Source organism: Pomacea canaliculata, linkage group LG7 (genome assembly GCF_003073045.1).
Source record: "Pomacea canaliculata isolate SZHN2017 linkage group LG7, ASM307304v1, whole genome shotgun sequence".
Classification (NCBI taxonomy): Eukaryota; Metazoa; Mollusca; class Gastropoda; order Architaenioglossa; family Ampullariidae; genus Pomacea; species Pomacea canaliculata.
In genome coordinates, this window is record NC_037596.1 from 12,519,682 (window position 1) to 12,540,252 (window position 20,571).

The 20,571-nt window shown below is 36.3% G+C and overlaps 1 protein-coding gene across 1 annotated transcript; it reads left to right on the plus strand.

Annotated features, from left to right (window-relative positions):
- The first annotated feature begins 7,019 nt into the window (after positions 1-7,019).
- On the plus strand, positions 7,020-19,735 carry LOC112567441. Its single transcript, XM_025244134.1, has 7 exons — positions 7,020-7,054; positions 10,337-10,465; positions 12,089-12,277; positions 14,489-14,542; positions 17,492-17,596; positions 18,826-18,853; positions 19,443-19,735. The coding sequence occupies exons 2-7, from the start codon at positions 10,348-10,350 to the stop codon at positions 19,639-19,641; spliced, it is 693 nt and encodes a 230-aa protein (XP_025099919.1). The 5' UTR covers positions 7,020-7,054; positions 10,337-10,347; the 3' UTR covers positions 19,642-19,735.
- Positions 19,736-20,571: the final 836 nt, after the last annotated feature.

Sequence of the window (20,571 nt, forward strand, 5' to 3'; positions counted from 1 at the left end):
TTTATGCTAATGTGATCGTCGCGTTAAGTATTAAGAACATTTTTCTTTAGAAAATTACAGTACATATAAAAATAAAGCTTTTATCATCTTTCAAAAGAGTGTATACGCACACGTGTGATTTAATTTTGCATTGAGGGTTTTTTTTATATAGCATTGCTCAAGTACCATTTCTGGTATCAAAATATATATATATAGCAGTAGTTATGTTTTTGCTTATAGTTGCTAACTAACTAACTGAGGCTCTTAACATCCCACATCACAACATTGCATGACAAGGCAAATATACAAGTATAATTTTATTACTCATGTCTAAAATCTATTTCGTGAACTTAAACAACTGGCCACAAATGATCCATTAAGACGATTAAGTAATTAATATTTTTTAAAAAGTGTACTTACTTAACTTATCTAAGACAATGAAAGTTGTGTTGGAAGAACCCCAGTCATTGCTTAGTGTCAATGTCCAGTTTCCACTGAAACTATCTTCTCTCTTGAGCTGAAGACTCAGGACGAGGTCAGGTGGATTCCCAGTAAGGATACAGTTCACTTCGCTCTCGGTGTTATGTTGTAAAGTGAGAGATGTCAAGAGACATCTATTGACTGCTGTGGTGTGAGCCTTGACACCAAACGTTATAGTGTCAACATCAGGATCAACAGTTTTCGTTGACTTGTCAACAAACTGAGGACGACCTGGGCAATTAAAAGAAGAAACCTTCTTAGAAGTTAGGTTATTATGAATCTTTTCATTCTAAAATGTGTTTAAAGTGTAAGCTTTTTTTAAAAAAAAAATTCATTTTAACACTAAAATCTTTGTTGCCCCCAAAAAATCTATTTAAAAAAATTGTAGTTTTTGTTAGCAGTTTTTTTCTGAAGTTTTAAGTCTAATGTATTGAAAGTATTCTTGATATTGTAAAAACACGTTTTTAAATAATATTTTTCGAGCAAAATTTCACTCATTTTCTTGGTGAGAATATTACTTTCCAATATTAATGATCTTGAAGCACATCTCTTAAAATTTCTTTCCATGTTTACTGATCGCATAAAATATTAACTAGAAAATTTTGATAATTATCACACCACACAGGCACCACGTTCGCATACTTTCATTAAATTTAAACAACGATCGTTTTACATAGGATGGTCCCTGCCCAAAGGGACAATATAAATATAGACATTAGTCAACAAAGAACAACAAATATCAAATCAACAAATATCGAAACAGGCCACACTTCTATCGCAACGGTCACACCACACTATTTAGCTCACTAGCATGTTTTCTGTGTTTGCAAATCTTGTCAGCTCTTTGCGTCCTTGTATAAATACACTGTTGTGCTGAAGGTTTAGACATTAAGTTTGTTTACTTACATTTGACGAGGATTGTCACGGATCTATTATGTTGCGACCCGTTGCCTTCACACCTGACGACTGGCCAGTCATCTTCACACCGGGCAGTAAGAGAGTAGCTAAGGTGTCCTTCAGAACTAGAGGAATTCAGCTTAGTTCCATGTTTATCCAGCAAACAGAAGTGAGCTGGAGGATTGCCCTTCTCAAATAAGCAGAAGACATTGACTACCTGACCCTCATCGATGGTGACATTATCGCCCCCGTCCACAGTCAGACTCTTGACATTGGGTGGGTCTGCACACATACAAACACTACAGAAGAATATGACAGAGGGAAAAAGAATAAAACAGTAATATGTTGTGATTATTTATGCCTTTTTATCTGTTTAATAAATGTCAGATGCATGGAATTTTCGCCTACCACACACCTTGTCTAGGTAAAGATTCTTATAAGTGTAAAACTGTTTGGATGATTACTATGACGATGTATTATTACAGGTAAATTATTCATATTTTTGTAGGTGTACATGCGATTTGTTGTGTACATAGTTTCGTGTTACTAATATTCTTTATTAATTATTGTTAATTTAGGAATGAAGGCTGAATGTGTCTTAAGCACTGTAACAAAAGCATGTGTATAAATGTAATGCACAAGTGACAGGTTTCATAAGTATTTTTCATAACAACAGGCCACACAATGCAAGTTCATCTTCAAACTTCCCTACTTGTCTTCGTCTCCAGACTCACGATACCCTTGGGTCTCATTGCTCTATTCCACTTTGCGTTTTTTTGAAATTTATCTTTCATTAGTTATGTCAAGGACCAGTTCGTGCCTCCGTGATTTTTAGATTATTTTAAACCCATTGCAACTGACGGAGTGCAAGTGTATGTTGAATGTATGGGAGAATGAATGTGAACATTAGATGGGAAAGAGTTAACTGTGACACAAAGCGGCTGGTGAACCCCCTTCACCAGAAGGTTTTGGGGGAGACGAGGTATGACGATTACTCAGGCCTTGGATACCAAAGGAAGAAGACCTGCCCGAGTCACGACATGTAAATCTCGCGAGTTGAGATCATAGTAGAGCAGGGATGTGTCCATCGATGCTGGATGCGGCGCGATACTGACCCCTTGTGAATAAACCTCACCTGTTCGCGGTTTTTATTATAGGGGGTGATTGAGCTGAAGCCCTTCTGAAGGAGGAAGAATAACCTCCCCAGACTATCCCTTGGTCGCCTTTGGTCCAACACCCAGCAGCACATGGGCTAGGAGCACCGTTAGCCCCATGACGTCACCGTGGAATACCTCTGCTATGACCCCGGACACCACCTGACATCACGGCCAGTGTGTATACGGCGTTCGCGTGTCGTCAACCGCTGAGTCACGCGGGGGAGTCCTTACCCCCACCCCTCCTCGGGGAAGGATTAACCGATTCTATGTGAATTGTATTTATGTGATGTGGATTCTAGTTGGCTGGAGATGCGTACAGCGACAACCCCAAGATAGTGGGGCTATGAACTGTGAGTAACGTAAACAACGATTGCTAGAGCGGTTATAAGGCAGGTAACTGAGCCGAAACATTAGAACTGGAACCTTATTACTCAACAGTAGAAGAGAGTACGAGGAGTGTCAAATCTTCATACTTCATACTTTTCTGAGATTGATCGTGGGAAGTATCCCGGATGCAAACATTGCATATCTCGTTTAGATTTTCGTTACCTGTGTTAGGGTAAATTGTTATGAATACGTATTTTTGTCGTAGTCTGGAAATCCCACAGCAACTCGATAACACAATTAACATGATGTGGACAGCCTCAGGCAATCGTTTTGCCGTGTGTTGAAAGAACGCGCACGTGTCTGGTTCTAGTGTGTTTGAACCATATATATATATATAAATCATGAGTTGATATTATTTTCTTCAGATATCGTTTACCTCCCAGTGACAAGTCACGTTTAGACTAGGTCACTAGTAGCGTTTGATACAGCAGCCGACTAAATTGTAAAAGGAAATTATAAGTTCCCTAAGGGAGTACAGCTTCTTAGGGAGTTCGTCACCTTGATGACTTTATTCAGCAAACTGCTACAAACATAGACGGAGCAAAACAATAGATAACACTAAGTGCTTATAAATCGACAGTATCTTAAAAGATCTTAGGTATTAGAGATGTAAAGATCACAATCTTCACAATCGTGCACAAAAAAAGTCTGAAAAATGAAGAATAAGTATACATCGTGGTCTCAGTCTCTTGTTACAGTTCCCCAAAGTGTGTAGCTGCAACTTATAGGCTATTTATTTAATCCATAGAAAAATATGTTTAAGTTTAGATAGGACTAAAACACGACTATCTCCACATCAAAACTAATGGTATTTGTATGAATATCAAAGCTAAGAGCAAGAATAAAGATAGACTGGGAGAATATACAGAAAAATTGTCTGCCATCGTTAACCTATAAAATCGAAAGTATTCCAAAAGTTACTATTTATTTAGTTACATTATATTCGATGAAACACAAATTTATGAAACAAACTAATCAACACATCTTAATAAACGTCTTAGTACTGATCCTTTGTACCTACTAAAGGTTGCACTAATTTATAAACATTTAAATAATGTAGTTGAATGTTTTTCATTACTTACACAACACCTCAACACGTATCAGTCGGGTAGGTTTGGGAAGTTCACCTCTGGCAGTGGAGATTATCATCGCACTCAGTGACCTGGTGACGACCTGAGAGATGTAGATGTCTAAAGCCACCACAGAGCTGCTCACGTGTCGTTGTTCCCAGTAGCAGGTAACTCCTGTCCTCGCACTCAAGTCCTTCTTAAACTCGCTAGTATAGTTTTTGCCGTAAAATAATACACATACAGTTCTCAAAACGTTTTCTTCACAAACCTCATAAAGAGCGTTAAACGTGTCTGTAGCATCAGGACTTGTTGTAATGTTGATGGTGTAGTTGATATTGGTAGAACTATTTTCTTCTTTACTCAGGCTTTCGTTAAAGTTAGAAAACCCACCTAAAAAATATTATTTTTTCAGAAAAATGTTAAGATTTGGAAAGAATATCTGCTTCAGTAAATGTAAAGTGGTAATTTAAAAATTATATTTTCGTGTACAATACCCCAAGAATAACAACAGTACGGACGACATAGCAGTAGATAAAGTTATAAAGCATGGGTAACAGTAAGTAATTTGGGTCATGGAGATAAAGCAATGCGCATAGCTCCGTGACTTTTGCGTTATGACTTTTTCGTTTACAAGTCAATGTTAGTCTATAACTTTAAACTGTTCCTCTCAATCTTTTACCCCGATTGGTACCCGACCTTTACTCATCGTGATCATTTGGTATGTAGTCATGTATTTCAAACGAATATCAAGCCTCGTGCGCTAATTGACTTTGTTGGATGACAATTGTTTGATGACAACTGTTCCGCAGTGGGTAAGAGATTTATTTTATTTATTTCTTTATTTGTAAAGGACGTAGAGCATAAAGTAGTGAAACAGTGACACTACTAAGCAGATATACGGTACTGGCAATGTCCTTTTCCAATAATAGTTTGAATTTCACATCTCTTGCATCATATGCCTATGGAGACAAGTAATACAGATAGCTGTTTAATAAAGAGTACATGCTTTTAAGTTAAAAATATAAACACTGCAAAGAATGTCATGACCTAACCTTTTCAGGACCAAGGGACATATGTGTTTCATACTTTTAAATGGACCTCAAATGTGATTCAAACAACTTAGAACAGTCAAATTTGTATGTTGCTTCTTTATTCTTTGTTTATTTTCTTTTTGAATCGATACACCATAAATGGTAACCGAAAGGAAAAACCCAATGTCTTTGAGATATTTTTTTAAAATCCTGCGATTTATTGTGTGATAGCTTTACTTGTTGAGCAAAGTGAGTTGTACATGTAGCAGAAGGGAAGTCTTTCTAAACTGATGCGCAAGAAATCTTATCTGTGCTTTATTGGGAATACATTTTGTAATGGGATATCATGTTGTTCCATCCTTGAGAGACTACTGGTCCACTGAACCGAATCTTTAGGTGTCATACTTTACTAGTGTGATGCCTTTGAGTCGCTTTGAAAGTATGAAGGAATGCCTTACATTTTGAAAACGAATTCTGAAAAGATGTTTCCGAGAGCAGATCCTGACTTTAATTGAGCTTCTTAAAATTCTGCCTCTGATCACTCATTTCAATCAATACTTCCAAAATGCACGTAACCCAAGCAAACAACAGTTAGTCTATGAACACATGATAACATTCTGGGGGAAGAAAGTCATGAAGCAATAAAAAAATAAACCAATAAAGATGTGATAAAGATTTGAAATGAAAGTGAATCTACCAAGAAGATAAGATTGTCATAGTCACTACTTACACGTCAGCAAAAGCGCTCCTTTCGTCAGCGTGGAAAGAACCACAAATGTACAGGAAACTTTCCTAAACGTGTTCATGGCAAAGTTGTTGCTAAGGTCTAGTCATTGTACACCACTGTCAAATCAGTAATAACCGGAAAATTATCTCAGGATGCTAAAGATCTCCCAAACATCCAGCCATCATAAGTTTCAGTTTCTGTGTATATTTTGGTACAGATTAACCACATTATGGTCAGTGTGGAATAAGGATCTGCCAGCTGTAAAGTGGTCTGTGCCTGTACTTCTTTTATTCTAAAAATGTAAGAACACTGTTACAAGACAAGGAGAAAGAGCACGCGTTGCCTCTATGCTTGATTGCGCCGTTAAAAACTCAATCTTGTTTTTAACTTCATATATATTTTTGTTAGATTTGCTCTAGTTCTACAGGCTAGAATGATTTTTCTAGTAGTTACTGGATTACGTAGATACTTTTTCTGTAAGTATCGAGTTAGGTGGTTTTTAATGATGGCCTGGTCAGTCACTGTAGATTATATTTGATTCTTACAGTTTTAATTTTCATTATTACTATTGAAAGTTAGGTGGAAAACCTTAATGTGAGGGGTTTAATTGTTTTATTTTTATTGTTTCTAGTTTATATACAGGTCCTACGATCTTTACCTTTTGTGTATCATCTAAAAATAGTGTTTACTGTGTGGCTTGTTAATTTCTAGCAACTTTCAGATGAAAGCAAAATTATTTTTCATACTAGATCGTTCAGTACAGCCGGAAAATATGAAGTTATCTTAGTCCTTTACTGCACAGCCACAGTCCTTAAGACATTTGAGTTACAGGGCCTAGGCTTTATTTTCTAGACTAGAATATAGACGCTGCAAACGCTAACTGATGTAGGCTTTTAAAAACAATTTCACATCTACACATGGATGTAACTTATTTCCGATTTTAGTATGTTCTTACTAGGTAGTATAAACACGTGATATTGGTTCTGCGCTTCTCGTAGAAGAAAATTGTTTATGCATGAAAGGTATTTCGGGAATACAACGGGATTTTCCGATTAAATTACTTAGAATGACGAACATTTTTTCCTGTTAACTGCTAAAACGAGGCATGAGACAAGAGAACTTCCGGCTTATTCACATTTCAGATTATCTACAAAAACGAGGCATGAGACAAGAAAGCTTCCGGTTTATTCACATTCTTGTTACGGCTCGCCGAGACTAACAAAGAGACTAAGTGTTGGTCTTGGTAGACAGACAGCAATCGAGTCGAAGCTTATGAAAGATGGGCCTAGGCTTTATTTTATGGACTGGGAGATTGCGCTTCAAAAGGTAACTGACAAAGGCTTTAAATGACGACTTCACATCTAGTGTGTTGTTATTAGTAATATTATTCTTTGTATGGTACATACTAATTGCTATACTTGTAGTCGTTTCGGTAATGTTTAGTAAAATTCATGTTTTGAGCTAAAAATAATTCATAGCTAATAACTCCCTGCTACTATCTCACCGTCGCCATATATTTGTCATATTTTATAAAGTCCCATATTGTTGTGCCTCAAAAGTCAACCTAAACAAAGAGAATATTTACTTCATTTACCACAAAAGGTGTTTTCCCACTAAAACATTATATTATTTTAATAACTATTTTTTGGAATAATACTTATGATATACTTGAAAAACCTTATCAATGTTATCTGCACAAAGAGAGGATGTTTACATTGATGACATGAGCCACTTATATATGTGTAAATACGTGTGTCATGTTAACAGTAATTTAATATGCCATGTTAAAAGATATACGGTCTTTGACGCCTGTAACCTTTAATTTAGGAAAATTTTTTTTTTAGATTTGCAAGACTTTTACACTGACTGGAACAAGAATAAGTACATAGTGACTGAAGTTTAGAGTATTATTCGATTAGTCATTAGTGAGTGCTTTGTTGTGCTTGACTCTAAGCTTCATTAATTTTTTGTTTGATTTTTAATTATGAAGTGGAACTTTTTTCAGGACTGTGTTGAATGTCGCAAACCTGGGACAGGGTCCGTAGATTTGGTAGGGGGTACGATTTCTATCACCAGTCCAACCCACCGTCTATACCCCCACCAAATCCACGTCGACACTTACCGCGTGCTACCACACTAAATTGCTTATTAATTATCAATTCTAACCAGCTCGAGCCCCCAAGCACGCATACCCCAATGGAAAACACGAGGCAATTTAGTGTATTAAAAGAACGTTAATTATTATTTCCAGAAGTTCATACAAACCCAAAAATATTACAATTACAAAGTATGAACCCTTGATCGTTGTCTAGACCGTCCCGTTACCTAATTATTTCCCCTACTTCTAATATGTCCAGATAACTGAGAGCCAGATCTAACCTTATCTGTCATACACACAATACTGCTCACACACTCTCCCCATACACTCCTTACGCATACGCCACTTAGCTGTGTCAAGCTTTGGTTGTGTATGGACTGTCTCGCAGGATACACACACACAACGGTCACTGGTATTGTCCACTGGCTAGCGTCGTATGGAGATTTCTCTCGCCGCGCCACAGAAGAAATATTGTTCCAGACTTCGGTCTTCTGTTGACTGGTGCGCGACGAGAGGAGTATGAAGAAGGTGCACCTCAAAAGGTCGCCAGTGGTCCTGACGACCTCCGCGTGGAACACCGCACCGATCCGGTGGCCGAGCAACTTGTTGAGTTGTTGTTAGGTCGAACAAAGTTGCTCTGGCGTACGTGCAGGTACGACGGTGAGGCTTAGCTCAGATCTAGGGAGATGTCCTTTTCTCCGTGGTTTGAACCAGAAGCCCAGCTAGCCGTTACGACGAAGATCAGACGAAGTTACTCTCCTGCACGCCAGGGACGACGGTGTGGCTTAATTTGCCTTCGAGGACGATGTCCTTTTTCGCTCAGAGGTTATTTCGTCTGAAGCTTGGTGGAAGGACAACTGCACACAAAGACTTGAGACACGAAAGTCACGGAAGTCTTCCCCTCAGAGGTTTTCGCACAAAAGCACAGGTGGTCGTCTAGATCTTTCTTTTCTAGTCGAAACGCTCAGCTTGTAACTCTCGATCATTCAGCCCAATAACCGTCTTGTTGGCCAGTCATACCACCTGACACACCACAACCAATCACGCCTCACAGCCACCACGAGCTTAAGCTCCCACCCGCATCCGCGTAAATGACGCAATTTCTCTCTATGACGCAATTTCTAGAGAGAGAGAAATTACGTCATATCTAGAATAAAATAGATGTACAAACACACACTACAGCCCTATCCCACTCTTTCACGACATGAAAATAAGATATCTTAGATAATAATAGGGATTTTTGATGTATTTTTATTAGTTTCTGTAGTATAGTTGATAAAGAAAAACAAAAAAGACATTTTCTGAAGAAAAAAAAATGTGCAAATGGTTAGGCGTCTAAGTGTCTGTGACCTCAACAAAAAAATGGTGCAGGAGAAGGGAAATAATCAAAGTCGCTTGTTTCAGTTTCGAATTCCTTTGTCTTCCCTCTCACTAGCATTCATAACTGCCTTCAAGGAATGTTTGTTTCCTCCATCCCAAGTTACTTTTTTTTTTGTCAGAGGTGTCAATTACTAACTCTGACTTTTCATTTACAGTATTTCTGTATTTTTCTCATAATGTTTCCCAAGGTAATATATGAGACATTGCTGACATCATCCCCGTCTACTCAGAGCGCAGAAAGCATCTTTACCTGACAGGTCAAACTCAGGTGCTCAACATAAGCTGAAGCTTCACACGACTGTCTTGTGATTAGATGTCCGTTTTCTGACAGGTAGTAATCTTCAGGGTTGTCCATGGGACATATTTTTCTATCCCATCCCATCCCGTCCCATGGCAATTTATGCCTGTCCCATCCCGTCCCATCCCACGGGATGTTTCCCATGGGATTCCCATGGTATTAACAATCCTATGGACAACACTGAAAACCACTTTTCAGCTTTTGTTCTATAATTCCTGCTACTTCACATACAATAGATGATTCAGAGGAAAGATTAAATCCTTGATGAATGAAATAACAGTAAATTTATTTTGCAATATCAAGTATCGACTACCATGGGAAACACAAATGTGTGCTGTCCCGTCCCATCCCATCCCATGGGACGTTTCCCATGGGATTCCCATGGGATTCCCATTCCTATGGACAACACTGGTAATCTTTGTATATATAGGTTAGCCTTTCTTCACAACCTTTGTAATTTATTATGATATTTACCATGGTCATTGTTGTTTAAACATATCTATCAAATGTTTTTATTACATATCGGAAATGCCTAAGTCTCTCTGTACCTAAATATACGACACTGATTACCCATCAAGTTTGAAGTAAACCCACAATTGCTTTTAAAAAAGGTTTTACTGTTTTACTAAATTTATATAAAACTCTCCGCTTACTGTGATTTCAGTAAGATCATTTCTAAGCATAAAAAGACATGAAAACAGATTTACCTTTTAACATAAAACTGATTTTCGGAACGTAATATTTTTATCTTATCAGTAAGCTATTGTTATTATGATAAAACTAATAGCCAATTAATATTCATAACAGACTTTTGTGTTTGTGTATATTGCAGATATTACCACCATGAGCTGTGAAATTAAGAACAAAGAGTGTCCGTTTGAAATACAATGCTTATTTCCCACGGCTGCTAATGATACACGACCTTTTACTCTTTACTTTTATTCTTCCCAGGGAAGTCAAGGTAAGGAATCGGAGAGCAGTGTGCCTCACTGACCGTTTATCCGATCCTCATCCGTGCTTCTACTAAAATAATCAATTTTTAATTAGATCAACTTTTTTCATTTCTACCCATAGCCGTAACAAAAAATTCCTCTTAAATGAGACGTTCAAAAGGCCAACAGACTAACACGTCAAACGCTAAATAAAGCTTAAAGCTCCTGGCAAGTTCATAAAACATATATCTATCATCAGCTTGTGATAAGGTACTCAATTTCTTCTTCTTCTGGGCGCGAAAGACGACAGTTTCACTCCAAATCTTCCGGCTTTTGTAAGACTCGGTTCTCAGAAGCTGTTACATCGGCGACAAGTACAAATTGAAACATTGCTACTGTACTAGCAATCTACACAGACTAGTCTACAACTTCTATTAAAAATATATGATAAATTAAAATATTAATCAGTGCTCTATCACCAAAGAACATAATAAATCTGATATGTGTTTTAGCGTGGACAGTCAAATAATATCAATGAATAACAAATAATAAGTAAACAAAAGGAATGAGACAACTTATAAGGTTAGTAGCCAATTACCTTTACAAATGTTTTTTATCAAGGTAGTGTTTGCTTTTTCAATTTGACTCTGTCATGACTTGTACAGATGTTATAGTTGACACCGACATTATCACAGATTCAGCTGCAAATGATACAGGCCCTCGATATTTCTTTCTAGCAAAATACAAGTGTAGACGTAAAAAATTGGTAATAGTAAATAATTTTGTGTTTGTGTGAGAGAGATAGTGAGACATTAAATTATACATGCTGGGTGTTTGCTGTATTCTACTTTTTGATTATGTTTTAAGCTGTCATTAAATTGTCTTAAATTGTAAGAGATTAATAATAATTTCATACAGTACTTACATGCTGAGTAGTCTTCCTGGAATTTGTTCTTCCAATTTGAACTCAGGTGAAAGCCCTGTAGTGCATGCTCGTAAGCAGAAACAGGAGTAACAAAATTGTATACTTCTTTTTTTGTCTTTTAATTAATAATCAGCTAAATATTAAAGCGTCAATTCATTCTTTGTTGTCTGCTTTTTGTGCTCTCTCAGCATCTTCATCTAGAATCTCGGAGTCTGAGAACCCACATTCCTTAGGTCCAAATCTAGCTAAATTCTTCAAGACTATGCACACTGTACTGTTAATGTTTGCTATTAGAGAGATATTGAGTGAAATCATTCAAGGTGTTTGAAGCATCAGTAAGATCGTCAGGCATAGGGTTGGTCGGATCACAGGAAGTGACGTAGCACGTTCATCGCTCACGAGAAAGGGGACTTTACAGGAACTGTTGTTACAGATGCAAATCGCCAACTTAAAAAAAAACTAGTTAAGAAATTGCATTTCAGGTACCGCAATGTACAGAATATTATTATATTGTCTCTTTCTACCAGACCAGTAGTGTGTGTAAAACTCAGACATTATGGAAATGTCACACACCTTATTGAAAAGTCTCAAATTGAAGAGTGTACTCTAAATTTTATGTTTTCATGTTGTTTTCATCTACTTGATAAACAATCTAGACTGTCTACTTTAATCGTAAACCATCTAAAATTCTTTTAATAAAAATGATTTCTTTTAATTTCTTCCGCAGAACGAGTGCTTGTCTGTGCGTACAACGGACACCATACATGCTTTCAGGAAAAAGGCTTCGACATCACACATACAGGTTATAACGATGTCACCATCACAGTTCCTGACACATTTGCAACAAGTAAAGGTTTATTTGGTTGCCAGAAAGGAGACATTCCTATGGTTAAAAATTGTTTGTACAATCCTCCAGGTAAGATTTTCTGAAACTGTATAATGTGGGTTTTTTTAACACAACGATACAACTTTAAATGGCTAGCAGACTAACACCCCAAACACTAAATAAAGTATAAAGCTCCTGGCAAGTTAATCAAACATATATCTATTATCATTTGGTATCAAAGTCCTCAATTATTTGATTTCATTATAGAACAAACCTTTTCATGAGGTTAAAACAACTTTGCAGGGAATACGGTGAACACTCAGGGTACCAAGACTATAAAATAGGAAAAAGATGTAAACAAAGAACAATTCAAATATATAGAATTTCTTGAAAAAAAGTTAGATGTTTTGCTGTAAAATGTTAACTTCTTGCACAGCGAAGATGGATTTTTAAAATTTTTATATTTTTAATTCTTTTACATACAATATAATTAACCACTGGTGATACATAAATTCAGAAAAATGCTCTTAATGCGTGCTGAAAAAGGGAAGCAAAAAGTAGAATCCTCAGGGGTGAATCGTTATTACTCACCACGAATAACAGAGATTAATAAATATTTATAGCTATGAAAATATAATTTTACATTGAGGGAATCAAATCTAAACAAGAGAAAAGAACGAATTGTAATATCATAAGAAAAAAATGGGCGCGACAGAAAAAGGCGAGAATCCTTTAATGACAATTAGGTTGATATTCTGCTTACGGATGCCTTTTGACTGGTAAGAAAAAACTTTTATTTAAGAACGGAGTACGCCGTAAATTAATCCAGACCAAATTACTATTTTCAGGTTTCTTTAGCACTTTATCAAAAAGAAACATCAATCACTAGAATGTCGTAACTTTTTATGTCATTGTTAGTAGTCTTTATTTTGCAGACAGAAAGAATTAAATGCTTTTGTTAAATACAAATTTATTGAACTGTTTATGTTGATTAGTTCATTATGACAAATAATTTCCATCACTCATAAAATTATCAACTTACATGACACAAAATCAAGATTAGCACTTTTTTTTTACTCAGACATGAGAAAATCTTTAATCCCTGACGCAATGAATATAAAAGTAATATCCCAAGCTCTCCTTCGTGATTTGTGATGTTCACACATTCTGATGCATTTTACTCTTTTCTGAATTATAAATTTTTTAGAGTATCTTTTACAACTCAAAAACCATATTATTATTCTACACATATTTCTGAGTCTAATGTCCTAGGCATAATTTTCACTGTCATGCAACGCCATCAAAAGATATCTGGAATTATGTTAACTATACACTGTTGGGCTTTCTTTGATTTACCGATATTTCCTCCTTCGCTGTGATATATAATTTTTATCTTGTAATTATTCTTAAAATCATAGGTCAAGAAAGTCTACTCTTCAGCTTTTCTCTCTTTTTCTGCGTTCTTTGTTGGTTTTTTTTTTTTTTTTTGGTCTATGATTTTAGAATTCCATTTAATGAATTATGGTAATCTTTTTAAAGATATGGTTCTTTAATGTTTCTTTGTTGTAAAGCTTATAGCTTACTTTTAATGTTAAGTTTTACACACTTGTTAAAAATGCATACTTTCTTTTAATTTCCTAATTCTTGTAGAATATTTGCATAAAATTGCGTTTCGATCTAACATTGCAACAGAAAATGGGTATTTTTTCACGGGACTAGATTCGGTAGTCCGCTGTCTAAATCCGTAGCTGCTACGAAAAATGCGTAGCTTGATATACGTCTGTGTTGTGTATATGTGTCACCTTTTGTTTACAAGTGGTTTTGTGAACACGCAATAGTAAAATGGCGCTTGGTCAAATAAACCTTGCTTACTTTCGAACAAACCGAAGTAGCTGATTGGTTGACTTTTCAAGCTGTTAAAGAGAAGTAATCCCCGCTAGAACAAATCATGAATATTTCAGGAGTTACCTCCCTTTGGTTTTTATGTCTATAACTCTTTCCTCTTTCTTTACGCAAGGCTAAAGGAAGGGTGAAATATGAAGTGTGTTACATGTGAAAGCCCAGCCCTTTGTTATGTGGCCTCTTTTTAAGATCTGATACATGTCGGACTGCAAGAGAGCTTTACTACATGGTCAATTCACGTCTGTTCTCTAATAGCAAAAACATTAACTATGCGGATACAAAGAACGGAAGAAGCATACATAATGTTATTTTTTCAGTTTTATACCATTGTATTGAAACACGTTTTTACTTGTTGCTTAATACCGGGATCTAGTATTATGTATAGCTCATTTTTTTCAGAAATCTGCAATACTATTAGTAGCACGGAATCTGGAATCGGGACGAATACAGAAGGTAGGTACATACTAATGAAATAAATTTCTTATGTCTCTTGATGATTTATGAAGCACTGACAAGACAAAGTGTTCTTTCTTCAAATCATGACTTCATTATCTGGAAGGCTGTCTAAACATTCCAGTTCTGCTTACACCTTCTAGCTCTTTTCAAAGAAATATTTCTTTTATAGCTGAATTCATGTACAAGGGAACAGATTAAGCACTATTCACCATTAACTAGAAAAATAAATAAATCACATCACAGACTTTATATGTTTCTGCTTATTAGACAAGGTTTATTCATCTGTAGTTGTGATCTACTGTGTCACATCACCGCCTCATCTTCGTGCTTTGTTTTTTTTTTCACTGGACTAGGAGTTCCTGTGCAGTATGCTAACGGGGAACCTCGCTGTACTAGTGTATTGTTATTACTGTACAACACCTTCAGTCCTGCTCATGCTGGAGGAACGCGCTATATTAATACACTTATCATTAACATTTTGTTATCAACATACTATGTACATATTCAATTGTGTACAAAGTAGCAAGCTCAAAATCAACTCTTTATTAAAAACTGTTAACTAAGGTGTAAAACATTACTCTATACAGACATAACGTACTGTGCAATCAAAACGAAATTATTATTATGACAATTTATTTGATAGGAACACATTTTATTCTCCCCCTTCCTCTTGTTCTCTCCCCTATGCCCAGTACTCTCTTTAGGTCAATTTGTGTTCACAAACGTGATAAAAAACTTCTGTCTATGAACAAGATAACACATTCATGTAAAGTTTTAAATATGTTTGATTTAATAAAATCCTGACTGTTTATGTATACCAGTCACGGTGTACCTGTTCTTTTCGTTCTCTACGAAAATACCTCCCGATATTATGTAATGATTTCTGTTTTTTCAAATGGTGCTTAAACTTTATGTTGTTTATGACACGTTAAGTTAGAGCACGCACTCACATACACGTCCACACACACCAACATGCAATTATTGACACGTGTTTATACAAAACAGGCAGGTGATGGTCAGTAGTCAATGCTTTGAGGTGTTCATGTGGAGACGCACGTGATGCACCTCAAACTGATATTGATGAACATTTCTCTCTGTGTCTCTCCTCACTAATAATAATAGTTGGTTTTTTTTCATTAAAGAGATAATGCAACTAATTTAACATTACACGTTTCAGTCTATGACATTTGCGTCTATTTTTAGGTATTAACTTCCCTTTTACCACTGAGCAGGTCGGAAATAAAGGCAAGTAGTTATAGTAATAATAACAATAATAATAATGGGTTTTTGTAATGCGCAGCACCACCACCAAGGTAGATCGCACTCTCACTGAATTATTTTGGTTGAGATAAACATAGCATCATAATATGCAGAACGACAAATGTGAGAAACATGCTTATCAAGAGACATGTCAGCAGACATGCAACATAAGTTACCTGTTGAAGTAGCAAAAGGAACATTAGCCTGAATAGAAAAAGCAGTGATGGGTAAACTCTGGCTCTCCTATTTGAAAAAAAATAAAGCTTTTGTTTTTCCGTCATTTTATTTTATCTTGTGGGTAATGCATAGTCTAATATCAGATATATGGTCTTGGATGCTTCGGATAGCTGTGTGTATCTGAGAAGCAGAAGAGCTGGTATACAGCTGAGTGTTGTCAGAAAAGGATTGGTCAGATATAGAGTGAGATTAAATTAGAGTAGTTAGTGGATTCGGGACATGATAAAGAGTATGGGGCCAAGTACAGAACCTTTGGGGACCCCTGAGCGTATAGAGACTGGTGGAGACACGCAGTCATGCACTATAACTGAGTTTTATCTGAGAGATATTTGATTGAAATCAGTCAAGTGTGGACTTGAGATGCCATGTCTATGAATGAGAGTAGTGTGGTCTATAGTGTCAAAGAAATTAGACAGGTCTAACATGGGGAGAAATGAGATGTCACCTCTATCAAGAACTGACAAAATGTCGTTTGTCACCTTGAGCAGGGCAGTCTCAGTGCTATGAAAAAGGCGATAAGTGGACTGATAGAGAAGCAAATTTTCAGAGTTAAGATAGGATAAAAATTGCTTGAGAACTACCTTCACTAAGATTTTTTAAAGAAATGTCGTTTGAGACTAGGTGGTAATTGTTTCACCATGACTGTTTTAAAAATAGTTGGGAAGAGGCTAGAGGACAAGCTATCATTTACTATATATGTGAGGGCAGAGAGTAGGACGCCGAGACAGTCTACCAGAAATGGGGTTTGAACTGGGTCCAGGGGACAAGTTGTGGGTTTTGAATGGAGTATGATGGTCCTAAGCTCACTTTCCGAGATCGGATGAAAGAAAGAGAAAGAAAACTTTGGCCTTGTCAGATTGTCGACGTGGGTAGCAAGAGCTGAAGGGTGCACAGGCAGTTGATCATGTTTAAGCCAACTGTGAGTTAAGGAGCTGTTGCCAATGGTATTGCGACATTAATTGCTGATGACCTTGTGCTGAACCACTTTTTAAAATAATTAGTCAGCATAATGATGAACAACAAATTACTACAAAGGTTTAAAAACCCAAACCGGAGATTGAACCAGATAAAAGGAAGATAAAACTAGGTGAGCAAATACTTTAATTCCTGCATTAGGCTTTGATACCACATTAGGTTAATTGAAGAAAATTTTAAAAAATGGATACTAAATCTAGACGAGTTAATTTAGCAACTTGTTAAACTAAGAAAAAAAAATCAAAAGTACTTGCATTTTACTGTTATAAACTTTACAAATGAGATCTAAAAAGTAGTGTTTATAGGCATTTGTCTCAAGTACATGTACAGTAAACAATTCAAAGAACTATTTAGAGGCATTTTCATTCCAGAGGTCTTTAAGAAAATGTTTTGGTTTTTGGGTTTGTTTTTGATGTGTGAGATTTTCTTCTGGAGCTCTAACTTTTATGATGATATGTGTTTCTGTTCTTTAAGGCATCGACCCTGCATTTATTGCTGTTGGAATTCTAGGATTAATCCCCGTCATTGTGCTTATCACCATCATCGTCTGTCTGCTGCTCAGGAAATACAGACCTAACAGTACGACTGCATTTTCCCCACTTGATATTATGAAATCACAGTTTAAATGAAAACACAAATGAGAAAAATGGTTTCTCTATGATCGGGTCAATTTCATTTTTAAATAATCAGGGCTTCTGCTTACTCAAAAAATTGCCTACAGTACGCATTAAAAGTTCGGAGGACCCCTTCAATTTTCGTCAATGGGGTCCCCTTCAAATTTGGGCGAAGAACAGGGACCCCTTAAAAATCTGAAGAAGGGGTCCCTGGGACCCCCAAAAATTTAGCCTTAGCAGAAGCCCTGATAATAGTTTAACATCAGTAGATAATTATGATTAATTTTCAATATAAGTCATGAAACATCAGCATTCTCACCTGTCACTAGAAAAACATAGAAATACCTGCTGGGCAAGAGAGTTTAAATGCATACAAGTAGTATTTTTAACAGGGAGTCAGTTAAGCAAATCTCTCATGTCTTCTCCTTAGATAAACATCGCTACGGTTGTTGTGTTCAATAAGCAATTTTTCCCAAGAAAATGAAATGGCTGATTTTGGAATACAGATTTACAGATTTGAACTTTATTTAGAAGCTTTGATAAAAGGTAAGAATAAATAAAAGGTGTATACCAAATTCACTGGAGAGAGTGGTATAAATAAAAAAAGCAGAGATCTGATCTGTTTACATCTTTGAACAAAAATAATCCAGTGGCATTTGTAGTCAGCAGCCAGTGTCTTTAGGTAATGACAGCAAATACAAACTCCATCTGAATATCGAAGAGAACATTTAGCAACATTACATAGTGTGCTGGTCTGTTTTCTTTTACCACGGATAACATCCTTTCTCTTTCAATTCAGCTTATTCAGAAGATGCCAAGAATAGCAATACGCTTTTCTCACTTCCTTTTTCTTCAATAATCTCAGAATGATTAAGAGAACATCATTAATATTCTTACCATGGCTTTTCGTCCTAAAATACCACCGAAATATGTTTTTCTGATACTTTACCATCTGTTTGCAGTGGTTTTTGCCGATGGCTTGGGTTAATTCTTAATAATTATGGTTAAAAACCACACATACAATTTCTTAATTCAACTAAACTTTAAATAATGGATAAAAGAAAAGCGTATACCTTTCTAAATCTTTAGCACCAAGATCATGCTGCACATTTAGTCTTCAAGTAGTCACATTAGTAACTAATGTAGGAATTGTATTTTGAAAAAAAATTTAACATTGAAATATTTCTTTTTTAGGTTGTAGCTGTTTCATGGACTGTCTAACGTAAGTTGAATGCTTTCGTGTCTAACTGAAATTTATGTGTAATGACCACAATAAAAATAATATTGTGATTATAATACTATAATTGTACACGTGCAGCTCAGTAATTAAGCTTCTGTATCAGGACAGGTTTTCATCAGATTTCTGATAAATCGACTAAAGAGTGACGTGACCCAGGTTTGACTACAATAGTATTTTATTTTAAATGAAAAAAAGACTTACAGAAAATGGTACAAAGGCGACATCTAAAATAGCATTACATTAGAGCAAATCAGTGAAGTACAACCAATCGCAAGATGTCTATTATTGTATATAAACCCAGTTCTCCCAACAAGCGACTTTTTTTCTCCTTTCTTAACTCATATTCTAACCGAACGGCTAATCAAAGACTGAAGCAACAGAAGAAGTCCTGATCAAGATGGGAGAGTGCCAAAGTTATTTCTCCAGGTGCTTAACACCATATACATGTTATATCTATACCCTTGAGCCAGTACTCTGTACACTCAATCATTCCAAAGCACATAAATCGTAATATATCATTTTTGACTAGCGCTGTTACATGTACAGTAACCCTAAATCTTCCTTTATTTAGATGGATCGCTGTTTTAGCAGTCATCGCTATCGAGAAATGCCGGAAATACCTTTCTTGGAAAGAAAACAGAGACAACCGTGTAAACCAAACGACGACTAACCCTGCATCATTTAACGTCAATGGAGGAAATATCAAAACAAACGGCCGGATCTATCGGTATGAAAAAACACTGTTCACAATTGGTTTATGCATATTGTAAAGAATTTGGATAATGAACGAAAGGGTTACCTATTTTGCTTTAAATTGTCGATAACGAGGAACTATAGAGATACAATATCTCTATGGTGTGCGTCCTTGCGTGCGTGAGAGCGTTTTCATATGTGCATTAGAATATATGGATGAATGTAGGTACGCTTTATCAAAAAAAGTTGTTTCTTGATATTATCTATTTTCTAGGGACGTAAGAAGTGAGAATATAAAAAGTCTGTACTCTTCAGATGATAGTATCAATAAAACAAATCTGCGGACATAGAAAAAAGTAAAACACAAGCATCTTCTTCAAAAAATGACGGCCTGTCAGGTGGTCAGAAAAGACAATACTAGTATAAATAATTTATGGCATTATAAAAAAACTTGTTAAGTTATTGGTGCTCACCACCGTAACAAGGAAACTGTTTCTCCTCACAGCAAATACTGTATCCAGTTTTTGTTTCTCTGTTTCTTCGCACCACTAAACTGTCTCACCCCTATAAGTTCATTTTCGATACCATTCTTCTGCACTGCACCTTTGCTGCCTTCTTGTTTCCTTTCTGACCCATAAGAACTTAAGGTCTATTGATTTTATTTTACATTAAGATTCATTTATTTCACTTTATAGGGTCCATAACAAAATAACTTCCCCATGGTGCTAAAACGATCACTGTATCTAAGCTTTTCCATCCGGAAAAGGCATCGAACGCGACCAAGGAGCAGCATGCATCTACGTTGTGGCAACAAGTGGGATCAGTTAGCGGATTTGCTTCTGGGTTGCAACCTGCGCCTTCTCCCCATGGCTCGCCAGCACATGCAGTGAATAGGGATCAGACTAAGCCCTCTCGCGTTAAAACAGGTAAATCTTTAGCGTTGTGCGCATGGTGAGGACTATCACCATACATCACCAACGACAGTATAATCTCAGCTTTTTAGCAAC

Excerpts from the sequence above, each read along its gene's own strand:
- LOC112567441 (XM_025244134.1), top strand. The coding sequence starts at position 10,348 with ATGAGCTGTGAAATTAAGAACAAAGAGTGTCCGTTTGAAATACAATGC. Across the intron at positions 10,466-12,088 it reads TTCTTCCCAGGGAAGTCAAG|AACGAGTGCTTGTCTGTGCG; the intron begins GTAAGGAATCGG and ends TTTCTTCCGCAG. Across the intron at positions 18,854-19,442 it reads TGTTTCATGGACTGTCTAAC|ATGGATCGCTGTTTTAGCAG; the intron begins GTAAGTTGAATG and ends TCCTTTATTTAG.